The 22,389-nt window shown below is 40.2% G+C and overlaps 1 protein-coding gene across 2 annotated transcripts; it reads right to left on the bottom strand.

Annotated features, from left to right (window-relative positions):
* Nucleotides 1-3,383: 3,383 nt before the first annotated feature.
* Nucleotides 3,384-22,144, bottom strand: rad50 (RAD50 homolog, double strand break repair protein). 2 transcript variants are annotated; one of them, XM_046867973.1, is made up of 26 exons: nucleotides 22,014-22,144; nucleotides 21,029-21,196; nucleotides 20,147-20,230; nucleotides 18,537-18,691; nucleotides 16,554-16,739; nucleotides 16,068-16,272; nucleotides 15,691-15,819; nucleotides 14,577-14,742; nucleotides 14,290-14,483; nucleotides 13,917-14,123; nucleotides 12,556-12,738; nucleotides 12,260-12,417; nucleotides 11,747-11,922; nucleotides 11,246-11,483; nucleotides 10,053-10,242; nucleotides 9,839-9,965; nucleotides 9,454-9,647; nucleotides 9,251-9,361; nucleotides 8,950-9,042; nucleotides 8,742-8,855; nucleotides 8,405-8,532; nucleotides 7,974-8,198; nucleotides 6,022-6,107; nucleotides 5,644-5,786; nucleotides 4,785-4,918; nucleotides 3,384-4,114 (listed from the first exon to the last, which is right to left on the bottom strand). In XM_046867973.1, exons 2-26 carry the CDS (start codon nucleotides 21,155-21,157, stop codon nucleotides 3,928-3,930), a joined length of 3,942 nt encoding a protein of 1,313 aa, XP_046723929.1. In that variant the 5' UTR covers nucleotides 21,158-21,196; nucleotides 22,014-22,144; the 3' UTR covers nucleotides 3,384-3,927. The 2 variants fall into 2 exon arrangements, with proteins under 2 accessions (XP_046723929.1, XP_046723931.1); XM_046867975.1 differs by having other exon boundaries at nucleotides 22,010-22,048.
* Between the last annotated feature and the right edge of the window lie 245 nt (nucleotides 22,145-22,389).

The following is a 22,389-nucleotide window of genomic DNA, read 5'->3' on the forward strand; positions in this document are numbered from 1 at the left end:
GTGTGTGTGATCTGTGTGTGTGTGTGTGTGTGTGTGTGTGTGTGTGTGTGATCTCAGGTGGATGTGGGTGTGTGTTGTGTGATCTTAGGTGGATGTGTGTGTGTGTGTGTGTGATCTCAGGTGGATGTGGGTGTGTGTTTGTGTGATCTCAGGTGGACATGTGTGTGTGTGTGTGTGTGTGTGTGTGTGTGTGTGTGTGTGTGTGTGTGAGATCTCAGGTGGATGTGGGTGTGTGTTTGTGATCTTAGGTGGATGTGTGTGTGTGTGTGTGTGTGTGATATCTCAGGTGGATGTGTGTGTGTGTGTGATCTCAGGTGGATTTATATTTGTGTGTGTGTGTGATCTCAGGTGGATGTGGGTGTGTGTGTGATCTCGGGTGGATGTGTGTGTGAGATCTCAGGTGGATATATGTGTGTGTGTGTGTGTGTGTGTTTGTGTGATCTTAGGTGGATGTGTGTGTGTGTGTGTGTGTGTGTGTTTGTGTGATCTCAGGTGCGTGTGTGTGTGTGTGTGTGTGATCTCAGGTGGATGTGGTGTGTGTTTGTGTGATCTTAGGTGGATGTGTGTGTGTGTGTGTGTGAGATCTCAGGTGGATATATGTGTGTGTGTGTGTGTTTGTGTGATCTTAGGTGGATGTGTGTGTGATCTCAGGTGGATATGTGTTTGTGTGTGTGTGTGTGTGTGTGATCTCAGGTGGATGTGGGTGTGTGTTTGTGTGTGTGTGTGTGATCTTAGGTGGATGTGTGTGTGTGATTTTAGGTGGACGTATGTGTGTGTGTGTGTGATCTCAGGTGGACGTGTGTGTGTGTGTGTGTGTGTGTGTGTGTGTGTGTGTGTGTGTGTGAGATCTCAGGTGGATGTGTGTGTGTGATCTTAGGTGGATGTGTGTGTGTGTGATCTCAGGTGGATGTGGTGTGTGTGTGATCTCAGGTGGATGTGGTGTGTGTGTGTGATCTCAGGTGGATGTGTGTGTGTGTGTGATCTCAGGTGGATGTGTGTGTGTGTGTGATCTCAGGTGGATTTATATTTGTGTGTGTGTGTGTGTGTGTGTGTGTGATCTTAGGTGGATGTGTGTGTGTGTGTGTGTGTGTGTGTGATCTCAGGTGGATGTGTGTGTGTGATCTCAGGTGGACGTGTGTGTGTGTGTGTGTGTGATCTCAGGTGGACGTGTGTGTGTGTGTGTGTGTGATCTTAGGTGGATGTGTGTGTGTGTGTGTGTGTGTGTGTGATCTCAGGTGGATATGTGTGTGTGTGTGTGTGTGATCTCAGGTGGATGTGGGTGTGTGTTTGTGTGTGATCTCAGGTGGATTTATATTGTGTGTGTGTGTGTGTGTGTGATCTTAGGTGATGTGTGTGTGTGTGTGTGTGTGTGTGATCTCAGGTGGATGTGTGTGTGTGTGTGTGTGATTTTAGGTGGACGTATGTGTGTGTGTGTGTGTGATCTCAGGTGGACGTGTGTGTGTGTGTGTGTGTGTGATCTTAGGTGGATGTGTGTGTGTGTGTGTGTGTGATCTCAGGTGGATATGTGTTTGTGTGTGTGTGTGTGATCTCAGGTGGATGTGGGTGTGTGTTTGTGTGATCTTAGGTGGATGTGTGTGTGTGTGTGTGTGTGTGTGTGTGTGTGTGTGTGATGATTGTGCAGAGTGTTTTATTGTCTTTAAACAGTTAATTTTCTGTTATAAATGTTTAAATGTTTACACATCGCCAGTCACTTAAAAATCAACCATGACATTTTCACACAAAAGGAGTTGCAGGAATCCACAAAATATCTGAATCAAATTTTTATTCAAAATCCTCATTATCTCCCAAACGTTAACGAGAACAGCATCCAGCAAAACATGTATTTAAATTAGAACGTTAAAAGCATAATGTGCCAATATAAATATGTGATTTCATAAATTAAAGAAAAGGCTCTGTGCATCATGACGTGGAGAAGACCTTTTTTGAACATTTCAATATATCATCTAAGAAAGAACGAAGGAGTATTTCATCTCCTTTCTTTGGGACAGTGCAGTTCTTCTGGAGAAAAGAAAAGTTCATACATAAAAGTATATATATAACTTATATAATATAGCACTTAAATCTACACAATATATGCAGTTTTCTGAACACAACAGTGTGAAAGTGTCTGTAACTGATCCGAATCGTACAGCAGGATTAAGTGAATTAAAAACAAACAAAAATAAAACCGTACCTCTTTACCGATCTGCTTCAGATTCCTTAGCAGGTTATCAATATTGCAGCCTTCAGGGAGCTTCTGAACTGCAGACAGAACTTTCTCAGCCTGACAAAAAAACTTGGTCTAGAAAAACATATGAAATGATCAGGAGGGAAATTGTGGCAAATAAAACAATTAAAATAATGTTAAGCAGCAAAAACAGTAATTTACATTCATCACCTGTTTATCTTGAATGATACTCACTGAAATTAAGCATTCAAAGTAACTAATTAAACTAATAAAACTATTTTATCATGGTTTAATTGATCACACTGTTGTGTGTGTGTGTGTTTGTGTATATCTCACCTCACAGGAGTCTGTTCTGTTCTGTTTAAGGTCTTTCACAAAGACTGAATCAAATTCCACCTAAAAACAAACCATTCACATGAAACTTGCTCCATTTCTTCTCACACAAATTAAAAAAAGAAAAAGTGAAAGTCTTACCGAATTCAGAGTTTTCTTATGTAGACAGTCAACACCAGGAATTGCAGACCTCAGATTATTATGATGCAACTGATGGTTAAATGCAGCAGCAGTAACCAAAAGTAAAATCACAGCCTTCATGTTTTGTAAAGTTGACTCGAGTCGAACTCTGGCAGAAACTTCAGGATGTTTTTCTGTCTAAATCGAGACTCAAACTTTACACACGTTCCTGGTGAATATATATGCACATGAAAGCGGATATAAACCAGCGCTTTTTCTTGGAAGCTGTAATTTTGCGCAGTAAGCATTAGTTCAGGCTGAAAACCGATGGTTTAACGGAGCAGATACAGTGATCTCGATAACGATGTGGTTGATGAGATTCACAGATTTGCTTGTGATCATGCTCAAAATTCTCTGAACAGGGGAAACTAAATGTGTTTAATGACAATTTGCCAAAACAGATTGCAGTGCTTCAGACAGATGCATATGTGGGAGTTTAAACAGATTAACGTTTCATGACCATGTTTGGTTGTAAAAACGTACTGGGTTCATTTAGTAGATGTAGCCGAATAAACTGTGGAAAATAGTGATTGACTGATGAGTTTGCTTACAGAATTCCAAACTAAATTACTTACATAATATTGTAATTACTACCGCAGGCAATAAAACTTTCAGATTTCTGTACAAAAAAAATCACAAATCAGCTGAAGAATGTAAGAAATAAAACTCGTACACTCTGAAATTTAAACAACATTTAGTACATTTCCAGATTTATTTATTGATTTTTATTAAACAACAGCGAACACAAAAGCATGAACAAAAACAGGTTTGTGTTGCATACAGAGTTGTATGTATATGTGTAAACACACACATACACAGATACACACACACACACACACACACACACACACACACACACACACACACACACACAGGAAAAAAACTAACCAACAGTACAGGAATCACAATAAAACTTGAGCTCTGCAGGAGATTTTCTGGATTTTTTATATTTTATTTATTAACCTGAACCTCGTCAGTAGTGTCAGAGAAATTAAAATTTAGATTTGAGATACAACATTAATTTTACCTGCATTCATCATAAACCCCTTTCAGATTCATGTCTGTGTGTGTGTGTGTTTGTGTGTGTGTGTGTGTACATGTATGTGTGTGTGTTTGTGTGTGTGTTTGTGTGTATATGTGTGGGTGTGTGTGTGTGTGTGTGTGTACATGTATGTGTGTGTGTGTGTGTGTGTGTGTGTGTGTGTGTGTGTGTGTGTGTGTGTTTATTAGCGCAGGTAGCTGTTTAGAGTTGTGATGCTGCACTTTGAGATCTCAGAGCACAGGTCTTGGTTCTTCTTGATCCTGTAGAAGTGCTCTACGTAGTTGGAGCGACCCAGGAGCTCCACAAAATCCTCATCGTGGGTGATGATGAGCAGCTGAAAGTTACGCTGACGAGAGCGACTCTTGATGATTCTGCCATTAAAAAAAAAATACACAGCAGACGTTATAAAATCTACTACTATTGTCAGAAGATTAGAGGTTTAAATACCAACACACAGTGAATTCCAGAAGTCCATGAGAACTTCATTCTCCTGGTTTACTGCAGGAAGCCTAATTCACATAGAGGTCTGGAATTTAGGCTTTTTAAAGATCATTTATATGAAGCAGATTTCTTGATTCTTTAAAGCTTCAATATTTAACAATATAATACTTTATTTTATTATTCAATTATCCAGATTTACTAAAAGAAAATAAAAGAAGAAAATAGTTTCATGGCTCCTGAGTTGCGTAAGAGAAACGCATCCACACTCTCGCTCAGAGATCATAAACATAATCAGCCATGTTCTCTGGGTGAGGGGAATTCGCTCTCTCCTGTCCATCACAGAGACATGGAGGATGTCTGGGTTGAACTTCGTTTGTGCCGTTTAGAAGTCATAAGATGGAGAAACCTGATTGGATGTTCGAAATTGCCCAGTACAAAAAAAAAAATGGAAAGAATTTGTGACGCTCCGTCCACGAATAAGTAAATAAATTCCAAACATTGTATTTGTAATATTGTGCAGTAAAAGGTACTTTTGTATGCACTTTGAGATAAAAATCAACTCAAATTTGAGTTGATTATAAAGTAGATGCGAACACTTACTCCACCAAGGCGTGGGCTAAAGACTCAATGTTCTCTCTGTCCAAATTAGTAGTGGGTTCATCTAGTGCAAGGATTCCACAGTTCAGACAGAAGGTCTCTGCTAAAGCCAACCGGATGATGAGTGAGGCCAAAACCTGTGAAATGACACACACCATGAGGAAAACTAATAATAACTACAAGGACTTTAATGGTTACCTGCATAAAGAATTCATTAATAAAACAGCCTGAGGATTTGCTTTTTTTATTTTTTTATTATATTTTTATTAATTTCTCATTAAAACAAAACAACAACAGAGCCGATCAGTCAACACACACAGCACACACACAAGCAAATTAATAATAATATAGTGCTGATATGAGAAAGTGACCATGAAGAAGCAAAAATTTGCTTTTTTAAGATTTCACTCAAATGCCAACATTTTAAAAGTATAATCCTCTGGATGAACTTCTCTTCAGTTGGAGAAACTCTGTGCAGCTGGAGACAGTTTCACATCTGCAGCCTGAAGATCTATGAACTTTGAGGATGGATTTGAACTGTAATTAATATCAACAGTCTGCTACAATGAGCTCAGGACCACAGTTTCTATGAACAGTTCTGCATGTAAACATCACTGAACACTTTTTAACCTCAACACTGATGGAACTGTAATGAAGGACATTCAGTGATGAGGATGAGGTTCTGTTTAGAGTCTGGTTCCTCTCAAAGTTTCTTCCTCATGAAGTCTCAGAGTTTTTGCTTCACCACAGCCACCCCTAGATCACTCATTATGGAGAATCGTACATACTCTGTCACTGTAAACTTCTAACACAATGTGCATTGTGAAAATGGACTGAACTAAAACTAAGGACACCAACACACCTTCTGTCCAGCACTGCAGCGTCCTCGCATGTCTAAAGCGGTGTCTCCTTTGACCATGACCACTCGATAGTTGTAGGTTCGTCTTTTTGTACCAGCTGAGGCATTTTCATCCACATCAGAGCGGATCTCTACATATTCAATATCTGAGTCAAACACATACAGAAGACATTGAGAGGACGTCCACAGGAGCCAACGTTAAGTCAACTGGTTCATTCTGGCATTTAACTTTAAACATGTGAAGTATAGCATGTGTTCAGGTAAAGGTGGGTTTGATGTATTAAATGTATTTAGCAGTAAATTAATAAAAGATGTGACTTTTTACTACTGAGATTCAATCAAATATACACCAAGTAAATGAGTGATACTGTAGCAGAAGACCTTGTCCACGATACGTGCTCCTCCACAGGTCTCGAATGATTTTGTTGATCTCTTCCATCTTCATACTGTGAAACTTCATGATTGTTCTGTAATAATGTATAGCTACATATTATATTACATTATTATACAAACACACTTAAATAAAAATACAAACACACAAGTGTTGCTTTCATGTTAGGAACAAGTGATGTATTTTACACAAAACAAAAAAAAAATCTGAGCTTCGTCTTTCCCATCACACAGAAACACAGAAAGCTCAGTGATGCTATCACCATGAGAGTGTGATGGAGGAAGCGGATAAGAAAAGCTGCCTGATGATGAATTCCAGTTTGCATCAAATTCATTTCAGTTCTATACCAAATGCATGTAACTAAGCAACTACTAAAAATAAAGAAAATGTAGAAAAATAAGAGTATTTTTTATTAATCTTTACATTGATCTCAGGCAATAATAAAGTAATGACGTGATGATAAACTAATGAGGAAAATGTGATCTGCTGAATGCACGTTGTAACTGCAACTGCAAGTTTTAGTACATGTGGTTTCTAAACAGACTGATTTCTTATCAAACTGAAACCAATCCAGATAAAACGCTGAATAACAAGATCTGTGACCAGTCAGCATGCTCACATCCAACACTCAGGGTCAGAGTTCACTCGAAATGTAAAACTAGTACACATCGAAAAAAATCAGATTTATATTGTTCAAACACTCAGGAATATTTTATACATTTTAAACATTTAATTATGAATGTTGTGAAACTCATTAGATCACACTTCAGACCCTCTGTATCTGTGCACACACTCTGCTTTATTCACCAACAACTGAGTTTCCAACAGTGAATATCACCAGGGAAGTGAACATCCTTGTTCTCGGCTCCTCCACAGAAACACACTTCAGCACTCACACTGGGGGAACCGGAATTATCATCAGCACACCAGAAAAGTGATTCAACAGACGGTTATCACTTGGAGAATTGGGGAAGTGGTAGAGATCTGAAGACGTTAGATGAACAGATGGCCATTGTTGGTTCTGGACAAGAATGTGTGCCAAATGCCATAAAGGTAAATTAAACACGTGCTCACTTTATTCCATAATTTGAATGATATTATCATGTGTTTTATAAACAAATTTTCCAGAAGTTGAATCCTTGACATCTGAATACTTTGAGATCATGAACACAGCTTGTGCTTTTATTTTATTCTGAAAAGGTTGAAATGATGGATGTCTGTGTTTTTCTTTAGACACACCTACATACAGTTACTGACTAAAGACTATCTGCTCTGCATCATTTACAGTCATGCGACTGATGGAGAACTGATGTTATCTGAGGAGCGACAGAATTTTTTATTATAATATTTTACGGTTAACAAAATACAACAAAACTACTCAGATATTCATATTTCAAATTTAAAAAACAACAACCCAAATACATTTCATGTTTTTGGTTAATATGATTACTGTGTTTTTGTAAACAGGACTATATGAGAAAGCTTTTTGCCAAACAACAGGAGTTTAAAGATTTATCTACAAATACAAAAGATCTGACCGGCTGACACGTCAACACAATCAAGACTTAACAGACAAGGAGACCACAAATGACTGGAAAAACATGACCCAAAATAATTACATACTTTTCTTTGTCTTCACACGTTTCTTCTGAGACATCATCAATGATCAGGATTAAAATATAAATAAACTGTTTTTTTCTTACATATGGTCTAAATTAATGCACAACATGAACTCTTTGCAATTTTTAGTTAAATTACATCTTTCAGCCACATTAATTAAACCTCTTGGCAAACCACTGGAGCGTTCATTTTTTAGGTCATGAGTATTATTTCATTAAAAATAGTTGTGAATTGATTTATTAACATTTTTTCTACATCCTGTTAATTCTTTACAATAAGAAACAATAAAGTATACTAGTAGACTATTTTTCTATTTACTTACTGGTCCAATGCTTTATAATAGATGTCCAGATCCTTGTTAGCCAGTTCAGTGGTCCTCATAATGATCATCTTGTCCCGGAATCTTTCCTCAGCCTGACAGTACTGATCTTCACGAAGTTCCTTACGAAAGCGCAGGATCTCTTCCTCAAAACCCTTCTGTCGTCCCAAGGCCACACTTCGATTCTTCTTCAGGTCCTCCACCTTCCGCTCCAACTCTCGCCGCTCACTAACCAAACAAAAGCATAGGCAAACTCCATTTCCCTCTGCACCTCATAAACTAAATGTTTACTTCGTATAAAGAAAGTTGATCTTACAGTCCAAACATCCAGGTTACGCAGAACATCACTGAAATGTGACCGTCTCGACACACACAGTACCACAACACAATAATAAACTGAGCCACTAGAAAGTTAAAATACTAAAACAAATTACTTGCGTAGCTCCATGACCTGCATGTTGCCCATCTCCCTCAGTAAGACCTCTCTTCTCCTGGTGACCTCCTTCAGCTCCTCCATACGCTTTCTCAGAGTCAGATTATCCTGAAGCCAGCGCTCCTGGACCTTGAGCAGGAAAGAAAGAGACAAAAACCTAATTTGTCTTTTACTGCAACACACACACACACACACACACACACACACACACACACACACACACATACGTACACACAAAATCGCACACAGACACACACACACACACACACAAACACACACATAGACCACCATTGATTTGTGTTTCCGGAACAGTGATGCTGCAGAGAAACTCTTTCTACCTTTTGAGTGTCGATATCCTGCCGGAAATTTCCAATGTCTTTGTTGATTTTTTCACGTTGTTTCTCCGCTTCAGTCAGCTGAGTATTTATCTCCTGAAGTTCTGCTTCTTTTTGCTGATTAAAGGAAAAAGTATATATATAAAAGAATTTAAGAGAAAAGAAATGTGATATTGGGAAAAAAGACAATGAGAACAGGTGAATCTCGTACCTGCTTGTAGTCGTCTTTTCCCTCTTCTGTGTACTTGGTAATTTCTCTCTCTAAAAAGGCCAAATTTTTCACTCTCTCTCTGATGGCATTAATCTATGATCAAAGAAAAATATTTGTAATTATTCAAAATGTAATTGCGATTGATGTCTTTAATGCAGAACAGAATGAACACAGAGAATATCCATATCTTATCCAGAGAACAAATACAATAAAAATGTGGAACTGAAACTCAATACCAAAACACTGCTCCTTTCTGGGTGTTTTATTTTCAGTGTTCAATAGATAAAGAAACGTTTCAGACCTTCTCCTGGCCTTCACATTGCTTTTCCTTTCTGCGTGCAATCAGATCCTGCTTTTCATGCTGGAGCTTCTCTAACGTGATGGCCAGTGGAGAGACCTGCTCCTCAGCATCCTACATCAGGCAAAATGTGCATTTGTTGGAACAAATCAAACCTTCTTTCAACATTTTCCTTCGAGCACAATAAAGGATTTTATAAACATTACACGTATTTCTCGGTGCAGCTCCTGAATTTCAGCAGCAGACTCCACACTCTGCTGTTCCAGCTGCTGCTGCTTCTGCATGTTACTGGAAACCTGAAGCTTTTCAGCACAGACCTCATTCACATTACTCTTTAGGACCTGAATCTGCTCCTGCTGATCCTGGATGAGTTTGCGTTTCAGCTCCATCTTACTGCAGGCTGAGATCAGGTGGGAGAAACAGACCAGAATGATAAAGAGCACGAAACTGTGGAAATCTGCATCCACAACAAGAGTCAGTGAAAGGAAATGACACTCCTGTTAGAAAAGCTTCTCTCTTCAGTATAACGACAGAAGGTAGTCATGGCTGAGATTTATGTGGTGTTTGGTGTTAAATGCACAGTGCTCATACTGGTGTCAAGGCGATGTTGGACCTCCTGCTTCTCCTGGCTGATGTGCTGCATTGTTCGGTTCATGTCCACTCCCTGAAGCTTGGCAGTGTGTTGTGCTATCTTCCTCTCCACATCCTTCAGATCCAGCTATCATACATCCACAGTTACAGTTATAAAACTTCAAATTATTAATTACTAATGCATTGATTTTAGAACCTCTGCTTGACCTCAGACCTGATAACGGTCCATGAGGGAAATGTCCTGTAGGCAGGCTTTAGCCGTGTCCTCCTCAGACATCAACAGAGACAGCAGACTCTCCTGCTCCTCAATCTCTCTCTTTAATTGCTCTATTTCTCTGTTCACACTCTGTAGTTTATTCTTTAACTCTGGTAGATCCTTCTCATGCAGCTCTGCAATAGACTGTCTGTGTGTGCAACAAAATAAACAAACAAATCTTTATCATCAACCCAATTCCAAACATGTTGGGGGTAAAATGCAAATATAAACAACCATAAACCCATATTTTATTCACAGCAAAACATATCAAATGTGTGGAGTGGGAAAATGAACCATTTTAAAGAAAAAAAACCCCAAAAAACGTTGTTATTTGACTGCTGCAATAAAGTTGAGACTGGACCTACACTGGACCCACACCAGTTTGCCTGAACATATTGACAAAGGATGCAGTTTCCACAGCTCTTTATTCAGCCCTCAACCACCTCGATAAAAACAACACCTACAACAGAATGCTTTTTATTGTCTTTAGTTCTGTTTCACTGTACTGATCACTAAACTCTGTGCTCTGGGTTTCCGCACCTCCACATGGATTCTGGACTTTCTCACCACCAGACCTCAGTCTGGCCAAACAGGTATCCTCAACCCTCATTCTGAACATCGGCATCCCACAGGGCTGTGTTCTGAGCCCACTGCTTTACTCCCTGTTCACCCACGACTGTGCTCCTCTGCATAACTCCAACACCTTTAAGTATGCAGATGACACCACCGTGGTTGGCCAGATCAGTAACAACGACGAATCAGCCTACAGGGAAGAGATCCAAAGCCTGACAGTGTGGTGCACCACCAACAACCTGACCCTCAACGGCATAAAGACTAAAAAGCTCACTGTGGCCTTATGGAAATCTAACAGCAGGGGACACTTCTCAGTGAATTATGTGTCAGACACAAACAGGACAACATTCCTCTCCCAAAATACCAACAACTGGCCTCCTCATTTTCCAGACGTATACGGACTGTTGTTAAAAGAAGATGTGATGCTGCACAGTTGGAAACATGGCCCTGGCATGTGTTGCAACCATCAAATTATAAAAATGTATAATCGCCTTTAAAATAGTACATTGCCTCAGAAGAATAACAAGTGGACTATGAGTTTATCTGGCCCACATCTCGACCAATGGAAATGTTCTGACCTGATAGGTTTAAGGGCCATCATGTCATCACGCTTGCGCTCCTTTCTCTTCAGATCCTGCTCGGTGTTTTTCAGCTTGTCTGGCACCAGGCGCAGTTTGGACTGCATGTCATTAATGACGTCCTGGAGCTCAGCCTCTGAGGGGAAGACACGCTGACACACTGGGCAGCACGGCTCTCCCTCCTCCGTCAGCTGGCTGATGAACTGCGTGTACACGGCCGTGGCCCCTGCCAGCATCGCTTATAAGAAACATTTAAAAGAAGATAAAAAGAGGTGAATGAAAAATACAGAAAGAAAAGAGGGAGAATAGGGTTAAAGTTAGGGAAAAGAGCGGAAAGATTTAAAGCCTTCAGTCAATTAAGCAAATCTAAAAAATGCTGTGCATTTATTATTATTATTATTATTATAAAATTTTATAATTATTACTGGAATCATACCAAAAACACTTTTTTTTCAAAGGAATTCTCTCAGAATATGAACACACTGGTCTTCCAAGGCATACCTCGCTGCTTGGAACACTTCTCCAGGTCATCTTGCAATTTGCTCAGATCAGATTCAAAGTCCTGACTCCCGCACACATTGAAGAATTTCTCCTCGTAGTTGGCCAGCTGCTGCTCTTTGCGTCGAATCTCAGCTGTACAGTGACTCTTGTTTTGCTCTCTGGATGCCAGTTCCTTACTAACACATTACACATTGACTAAATTAGATCATGTGCATGTTACAGTGAGGTCAGAGATCAACCAAGTGAATGCATCTGATTTCCGGTGCCTAATATCAGAACCCCATGATTCTGTACACTACTAGCCATGTGTCTCACTAAAACTAACCCAGATCTTATTACATTATTACATCCTTTACACATGACATCCACCTGAAATAATGTCAGAGATTTGTAATGAAACACCATCAACAACACAACTAATCAGACCATTATTTTTATTTATTCTATTATCTGGACATTCAAAAAGAATAAAACTCTTATTTGACCACAATTCAGAAGAACAGAAGAACTCACTTGAGCTTGCTCAGCTTCTCTCTGATCGAGTTGATCTCTTTCGATTTGCTATGAATCCAGCCTTCAAGCTCCCTTTTGTTAGGAAAGTGGCCCAGAAGAGAAACCAAGTCTTCATTGTGCCTGGACTTGATCCTTCTTACCTGATCTTCTTTATCAGTCTAGGTGTTACAATTAAAATATAAATACTTCCCATCTTTTTATTTTATTATCAATTTAGTATTAAATGTCCAAATACATAAATATTCTGCATCATATTCACAGTGATTAATCAGAAGGTGAAATGTGAATGTTCTCACTTTATCTTTCCTCAGCATGTCCATTTGTGTGCGTGCTGTGGTGTGAATATTGAGAGTTTCCATTTCTTGGTCAAGTTTGCGCTGAGCCTGGTCCAATTCCATCTTTTCCCTCTGTAGCTCCTGCACCTCCATCTTCAGACTATCCACAGTGGAATCCTGTACTGCCTTCTCCAGCTCTTGTTCCTACACATGGTTATAACTTTATGTAAATATGGTATTTTACACACACACACACATATATATATATATATATATAACACACACACACACACACACACACACACACACACACACACACACACACACAAAGGCAGTTATTAAAAAGAGACTAGCTCCGTTTACAAGACAGTATTTTCACCCAATTTTCACCCTCAGACACCTTAAGACCTGGCAGAAGACCTCGTTATTAAAGGTGTGGCCCCTGGGGATGAATTCTCGATACACGATACGTGGTAAATGTGGAAAAAGACGATGCACATGCACTTGGTGGAGCTGTGGATCTGCCTCGTCTTTTTCAGTGGTGGAGATGACGGACTCTTCCACTGCGACGCAGTGTTCCTTCTGCTCTTGGATCAGCAGCCTGGAGATGAACTCGGCAGAGACACGGCGCACGTTCCATTCAAAACACCTCAAACGACTCGTTGTGGCGTCGCTCTACATTTGCTGAATCATGTCAAACGTCTCTGTGGCAGATTTGTCCAGTTTCACACAGAATTTCATGTTCACTCTTTGTTCTTGAATGATGTGCATGATGAAATCACAGACGTGAGAACGCACATGTTCAGAACAGCACCAGTCGCACGGCTCCAGGTGCACACAGGACCATGTCTTTTAGACTTATGAAGGTTGGTGCTCCCTGTGACAGTGCGTGCAGCCTCGTGCTGCCATCTGTTGGCGTGTTGTTTCGAAACATTTTGATACTCGTACATATTTATATTTTACTCCTTCATTTATAGAAGGTTTAGGATTTCTGGTTTACAATTTACTTCTAAAGACTACAAGGCTCCGTCCCAAATACACAAAATAAACATTAAGTATGATGTCAGTAACAGTGATGCCATTAGTATTCAGTACAGAGGAACACAAACTGTAATACAGGCCAAAAAATCAGAGCATGTGATTAATAACAGAAACTTCACTATCCATGAAAAGTGAGTTTTAGATGAAACAGAGAAACCTCTTGTCGTTGACTGGTTTCTCACTGCCTGTGTGCTGAATACTGGTGAATACTGGTGAAAAAGTCTACAGAGGAACTTAATGATTTATCTCTAATGTTAGCTGAAGATAAAAACCCAAGCTCTTGTGGAAAAGGCAAAAGAAGAAAAGAATAAACCTGACAGCGTTTATAGATGGATACTTACTGCTTTTGTGAGATCAATCTCCAGTTCCTGAAGTCTAGATGAGGAACCTTCTAATCTCTGTTGGTCAGACTTGATGTTCTTTAACTCTTGCTGCTTCTTGGCCTGTATGTTCTTCTTCAACTCGATGGTCCTCTCCAAGCCTGTCTTCTTATCACGAATCTCATCAATGTTTTGCTGTTTCTGTGTTTCTTTCTCTTGCAGGTCAATCTGGGACAAAGTTTAGCCATTGTACATTGTGAGAACCTACGATTTTGAAAGATTATTCTGATATGATGTTCTGAATCTCTCAAAATCATTAATGCTTTGATTTAACCTTGGCTGTTGGCACCCTGTCATCACATAGTCTCCATAGAATGCATGAAGAAATGCTTACCATAACCCTGTTAAGGGCTTCGGACTCCTGGTCTTGTCTCTCCCTGACTTGTTTATGGAAGCTCTGGAGTTGTCTCTCATTGAAAGGAGCTCTGTCATATCCTTCCATTTCCAAATAGGAAGCTAAAGACTTCACCTGAGCATCTCGGTTCTTTATATGCAAGGCCTGTTTGTCTGCTTCCATCTGAAGACGACCTTCAATGAGCAGAGAAACACAACTAAACCTCAGAAAACATGAAGAGGTCTACAGAACCCTACAGTCACTAAAAGGAGAACATTACTACATACCCTGTTCTACGAGTAGGTCTGATTTCATGTAATTCATCCTCTGGCACTCACGAACGGCCCTTTCCAGATCACGCTGACATTCTGTGAGTCTCTTCTCTTTCTTCTTCACTGTGAGCTGATGATTCTCATACATCTCCTGCAACTGCCCATCTGAACCCTGAAACACCTAAAAGTGGCCACAACCAAAGGCTGTTTAAAGTAAGTGTGTAGCTGAGAGTGAAATCTGTAAGTCACTTTATACTGCACACACTCCTGTATCTTATGTGTATAAATGTATGTAATTGATAAACTAAACTCATGTGTAGAGAAAAAACTCATACTTAAAAATGTATAAACAGATTTATAAAAATAAATGTTTAAAAACTACATTTATTCAGCATTCTCATAACTAGAATTCAGTAAACTAAATGATGGGCCTGAGCAAACACACGGCAGGTTAATGAAATTCTGGTTGTCATGACCACCACCTTTTGATTAATGTGATCTGCAGCTGTCACAAAATATATCATTCAATTCTAACAAACTGGACAAGAAGCACGGTTTCAATTCACTGAAATTGCTGGGACATTTATCATCATGCCTTCAACTTCCAGCTTCACGTTCATCACTCTATCAGACTCCACTACACTCTTACTGTACTCTTCCTTCAGAATCCCCCCTACACCATTTCTCTCTCCATCCACACCATGATAGAACAGTTTAAACACCTCCAATGTTCCTGGCCTTACTCCCTTTCCACTTGGTCTCCTGAACACACAACATCTCTACCTTTCTCCTCTCCATCATATCAGCAAAAATCTCATCAATAGTATCAGTTTAAAGTTTTCTGCCATTTTTTCCAGTCTGATCTAAAGATTTAGAATTTAAGGCTAATATATTTTACACCTGGACACCAGATTCCTTTCTGAATATCACCACTGATTAATAAACCATAAACAAGCAAACATCTCCATGTCATGAAAGAAACATTACTGAAGAGCAATTTCCTGTTGCTGACATTTAGAAGCATCTATCTCCATCCACATCTGGCCTACTGCGCATCTCTGACTGCCATGAGAATGTTAACAGTCACACTATAGATCATGCAGGAGGTGGATAAATAAGTTGATGTTACCTGCTCCATCTTCTCCTCTAATTCACGACTGTCATCTTCCATTTGTTTTCTCCTGCTGTCCAGAGCCTTAATATCATTATCCAGTTTCATGACTTTGCCCAGATTGTCATCAATGTCATTCAAACGATTCTGCACATGCAGAGGAAGAAGACACACAGCGAGGGAAAAGAATCAAACACAGAAGCATGGTTGTAGCAAATCACTTCAATCTTTTCTCCATTCTGATGCTTGATATAAACATGTCCTGAAGCTCTTGACCTGGTGTATCAAAACATTTATTACAAGTGATCTTACATCATGTTATCGCTAACCCTAACCCACCGTGTGATCACAGTGGGAAGGAAACTCAATACATATCCATCACACAGCTGTCTCACCTCCATGGGATCAATCTGGTTCTCAATGCGCTGTACACTTTCTTTAGAAGCTACTAGCTGGGCTTCTTTAGTGGACAGAAGTTCCTTGATCTCCTGCGCCTTTTCCTTATTCTGCTTCAGATATCTCAACTCCATCTGACAGGATTTAATGGTGTTGGACTGCTTCAGCCTTAACTGACGAAGGGTTTCCAAGACCTTGATGTACCTTTGAGAGAATGATCAATTCTGAATAAAGCTGGACTGTTACTACGGCAACTGAATTAAAAAATAAATTAGGGAAAAGTTCAAGGATGTTAAATAGAAAGAAACAAAACACTCTGACCTTAAAAAAGTGTGAGTACGGTTTAGAGTGCAAAGAACAGACTGAGCTGAGCTCAGTGACTGCTTAGTAGAACTCTGAAGGCGTTACATGGCACATAAAAACCCTGAATATTTATTAACACTAACCAACACATAGCAGAACCGTAGCATAGCAGAAACATGTACCTTGTTGCTGAGAAAATCTCATCAAATTTCTGTTTGAGGGCTTTTCCTTCACTGAGAGGCCAGTTAGACTCCTCTTGGTGGCAGAAGATGACATGGTTGAGAACTGCTTTCGAAACACCCAGAGCTGAGATCATCTCACGGTCTATCTCAGCACACTTGGAGCTCAGACTAACTTTTTCTCCATGCCTGTAGACAAAAAGCAGTTATTCATCTTCAGTAATTACTTTATCAAAATACTTTCCTTGTTTTGATCTTTATGATCATCAGGTGCATTTGTCAGCAAACCCTAACCCTAACCCCAACCCTAACCCAGCTAACCCTAACCCTAACCCAGCTAACCCTAACCCCAAACCTCACCCAGCTAACCCTAACCCTAACCCCAACCCAGCTAACCCTAACCCAGCTAACCCTAACCCCAACCCAGCTAACCCTAACACCAACCCAGCTAACCCTAACCCAGCTAACCCTAACCCAGCTAACCCTAACCCCAAACCTAACCCAGCTAACCCTAACCCCAACCCAGCTAACCCTAACCCAGCTAACCCTAACCCCAACCCAGCTAACCCTAACCCCAACCCAGCTAACCCTAACCCAGCTAACCCTAACCCCAACCCAGCTAACCCTAACCCAGCTAACCCTAACCCAGCTAACCCTAACCCCAACCCTAACCCAGCTAACCCTAACCCCAACCCTAACCCAGCTAACCCTAACCCAGCTAACCCTAACCCCAACCCTAACCCAGCTAACCCTAACCCAGCTAACCCTAACCCCAACCCTAACCCAGCTAACCCTAACCCAGCTAACCCTAACCCCAACCCTAACCCAGCTAACCCTAACCCTAACCCAGCTAACCCTAACCCAGCTAACCCCAACCCAGCTAACCCTAACCCTAACCCCAACCCAGCTAACCCTAACCCAGCTAACCCTAACCCCAACCCAGCTAACCCTAACCCCAACGCTAACCCTAACCCAGCTAACCCTAACCCAGCTAACCCTAACCCCAACCCTAACCCAGCTAACCCTAACCCAGCTAACCCTAACCCCAACCCTAACCCAGCTAACCCTAACCCAGCTAACCCTAACCCCAACCCTAACCCAGCTAACCCTAACCCCAACCCAGCTAACCCTAACCCAGCTAACCCTAACCCCAACCCAGCTAACCCTAACCCCAACCCTAACCCAGCTAACCCTAACCCCAACCCTAACCCAGCTAACCCTAACCCCAACCCAGCTAACCTAACCCAGCTAACCCTAACCCAGCTAACCCTACCCCAACCCAGCTAACCCTAACCCAGCTAACCTAACCCAGCTAACCCTAACCCCAACCCTAACCCAGCTAACTCTAACCCCAACCCTAACCCAGCTAACCCCAACCCAGCTAACCTAACCCTAACCCAGCTAACCCCAACCCAGCTAACCCTAACCCTAACCAAGCTAACCCTAACTCAGCTAACCCTAACCCAGCTAACCCTAACCTCAACCTAGCTAACCCCAACCCTAACCTCAACCCTAACCCAGCTAACCCTAACCCCAACCCCAACCCAGCTAACCCTAACCCTAGCTCTAACCCTAACCCAAAATCACACTAGAAGATAAATGTACTGAAGTAATAAAGATGTGCTTGATGCTTGATGAAATACACACAGTTCTGCTCCTGTTTGTGTACTATAGCACTTTTCACAATGGACACGGTCTCAAACCAGCTTTACAGAACATAAGAATTATAGAACGAAACATTTCAATAAAATACATCATTTAAAGAATAAATTCCATTAACACTTTTTTTAAATAAAAAGAGTGTGTGAGTTCTGAGAGAGTTGTGTGTCCGCACACAGGTGCTGTTTTATTTCAGAGCTTTTTCACTCTTCTATGTGAGCAGTTGGGCTGTGACTCAAACGAGGCTCCAATATCACAATTCATTAGTTGTAAGGTCAATGAGGAAGTCTGGACAGAAGAAACATATTTGAGGATAGTTAAACCCACTTTATTCTGGTGATGACTCCTTCAAGCGTTTTAAACTCAGGTGCTTTTTTGCCTTTCTGTGTGCTTTGCATGGAACGCTGAACAGCTACCGGTTCTCCATTAACATCTTTGAACTGCAGCCGAATCTGAGCACGTACATCTGTCTCATGTGCATCCTGCAAATATAAACAGAGATATTACACAACTGTCCTTTATATTTATAAACACAACAAATATGGTAGAAATACAGTAATATCACCAACATCACTATACATACACTATACACACACAATACACTATACATTCACTATATATACACTATACACACACAATACACTATACATTCACTATATATACACTATACACACACAATACACTATACATACACACTATACACACACAATACACTATACATACACTATATATACACTATACACACACACAATACACTATACATACACTATATATACACTATACACACAATACACTATACATACACTATATATACACTATACACACACAATACACTATACATACACTATATATACACTATACACACAATACACTATATATACACTATATACACAATACACTATACATTCACTATATATACACTATACACACACAATACACTATACATACACTATATATACACTATACACACAATACACTATATATACACTATATATACACTATACACTATACACTACACTATACATACAATACACTATATATACTATATACACTATATACATATATACACTATATATACACTATACACACAATACACTATACATACACTATATATACACTATACACACAATACACTATACATACACTATACACACAATACACTATATATACACTATACACACAATACACTATACATACACTATATATACACTATACACACAATACACTATATATACACTATACACACACAATACACTATACATTCACTATACACACACAATACACTATACATACACTATATATACACTATACATATATACACTATACACACAATACACTATACATTCACTATATACACTATACACACACATATACACTATACACACACAATACACTATACATACACTATATATACACTATATACACACAATACACTATACACACATACACTATACACACACTATACACTATATACACTATACACACTATACACTATATACACACTATACACTATATACATACACTATATACTATACATACACTATATATACACTATACACACACACACTATACATACACTATATATACACTATACACATACACTATATATACACTATACACACATATACACTATACATACACTATATACACACTATATATACACACTATACACACATACACTATACACATACACTATACACTATATACACTATACACAATACATTCACTATATATACACTATACACACACAATACACTATACATACACTATATATACACTATACACACACAATACACTATACATACACTATATACATACAATACACTATACATACACTATATATACACTATACACACAAAATACACTATACACACAAAATACACTATACATTCACTATATATACACTATATATACACTATACACACAAAATACACTACCTTTGGGTCATGAACAAAAGTATTTCCTTTACTTCCAGGAGGAAAATCTCCCGAGGTGACGTATTTAAGACACTCAATAATAGTCTGAAAAAAAGAAAAACAATGTTTGGGTCGGGTCACACTGTTTAGTGATGGGGTTTTGGGTCGGGTCACACTGTTTAGTGATGGGGTTTTGGGTCGGGTCACACTGTTTAGTGATGGGGTTATGGGTCGGGTCACACTGTTTAGTGATGGGGTTATGGGTCGGGTCACACTGTTTAGTGATGGGGTTATGGGTCGGGTCACACTGTTCAGTGATGGGGTTATGGGTCGGGTCACACTGTTCAGTGATGGGGTTATGGGTCGGGTCACACTGTTTAGTGATGGGGTTATAGGTCGGGTCACACTGTTTAGTGATGGGGTTTTGGGTTGGGTCACACTGTTTAGTGATGGGGTTATGGGTCGGTCACACTGTTTAGTGATGGGGTTTTGGGTCGGGTCACACTGTTTAGTGATGGGGTTATGGGTCGGGTCACACTGTTCAGTGATGGAGTTATGGGTCGGGTCACACTGTTTAGTGATGGGGTTATAGGTCGGGTCACACTGTTTAGTGATTGGGCTATGGGTCGGGTCACACTGTTTAGTGATGGGGTTATAGGTCGGGTCACACTGTTTAGTGATTGGGTTATGGGTCGGGTCACACTGTTCAGTGATGGAGTTATGGGTTGGGTCACACTGTTTAGTGATGGGGTTATGGGTCGGGTCACACTGTTAAGTGATGGGGTTTTGGGTCGGGTCACACTGTTTAGTGATGGGGTTATGGGTCGGGTAATTCTGGTAATTTCTTACACCAATAAGCCAAAATAATCAGATGATATCTCACACACAGGTATGAAAACAAACCGTTTTTCCGGCTCCATTTGGACCAACCAGCACTGTCAGAGGACTAAAGAATGAAATGATCTGCTTGTCCTTGTCCTCAACTCCAAAACTCCTCACTCCAAGAATGCTCATCTTCTCAATTTTTGACATTTTGTCTCAGTACGTCTCACATTCCAAGCAGTTAGAAAGCTGAAGAAAACAAAATATCAATCCTTCACATTGTTAAACATTTTCCTACTGAAACTTTGTTATAAATCAACAGCACAAACACTCAGTGACTGCTGATATTACAGACACCAGACAGAGACAGACAGACACCAGACAGAGACAGACAGACACCAGACAGACACCAGACAGAGACAGACAGACACCAGACAGACACCAGACAGAGACAGACAGACACCAGACAGAGACAGACAGACACCAGACAGAGACAGACAGACACCAGACAGAGACAGACAGACACCAGACAGAGACATACAGACATCAGAGACACAGCAGAGCCATACAGACACCAGAGAGAGCCATACAGACACCAGACAGAGCCATATAGACACCAGACAGAGCCATACAGACACCAGACAGAGCCATACAGACACCAGACAGAGCCATACAGACACCAGGCAGAGCCATACAGACACCAGACAAAGCCATACAGACACCAGACAGAGCCATACAGACACCAGACAGAGCCATACAGACACCAGACAGAGCCATACAGACACCAGGCAGAGCCATACAGACACCAGGCAGAGCCATACAGACACCAGGCAGAGACATACAGACACCAGACAGAGACATACAGACACCAGACAGAGACATACAGACAGCACGTTAGCAGTTTGTTAGCAGTTTTAGCAGTGCGTATTTACGGTTTCCAGCTGATAATTTTCTGCACAACAAACATTAGTAAAGCGATTCGCTGGCGAATACAAAAAAGTTTGTAAATGAATTTGTAGAAAACATAATGATATAATAAACTCTATATTTACACACACATACTCACACTGTACCGGACCGCCTCGTTTTCCCGCGTGTGACGTACTTCCGCAAGAACAGCGCACGCGCGGACAACTAGCGTTACAACAGCGAAGTGAATCTGTACAGTTGACTACAGACCCCACAATGCAGTTCGGCTGAGAAAACTAAATGACTTCCGGTAACCTGAAACGGAGCTGATGCTCAGTGTTTATAGGCAGCAGCAGCAGCAGTGGTCAGGTGATCAGGTGATTTTATAACTGCAAACTTTATTAAACATACAAAGTCCATGCTGAGTTTATTATTAAAAGTGTGCACTTTTATTGCCCTGAAGCTTTTTGTCCAGATTTTATGCAATGTGCAGCTGTTTTTTTTTCATACTGAACTTTTAGACACTAGACCAG

This window comes from Silurus meridionalis, chromosome 15 (genome assembly GCF_014805685.1).
Source record: "Silurus meridionalis isolate SWU-2019-XX chromosome 15, ASM1480568v1, whole genome shotgun sequence".
NCBI classification, from domain to species: Eukaryota; Metazoa; Chordata; class Actinopteri; order Siluriformes; family Siluridae; genus Silurus; species Silurus meridionalis.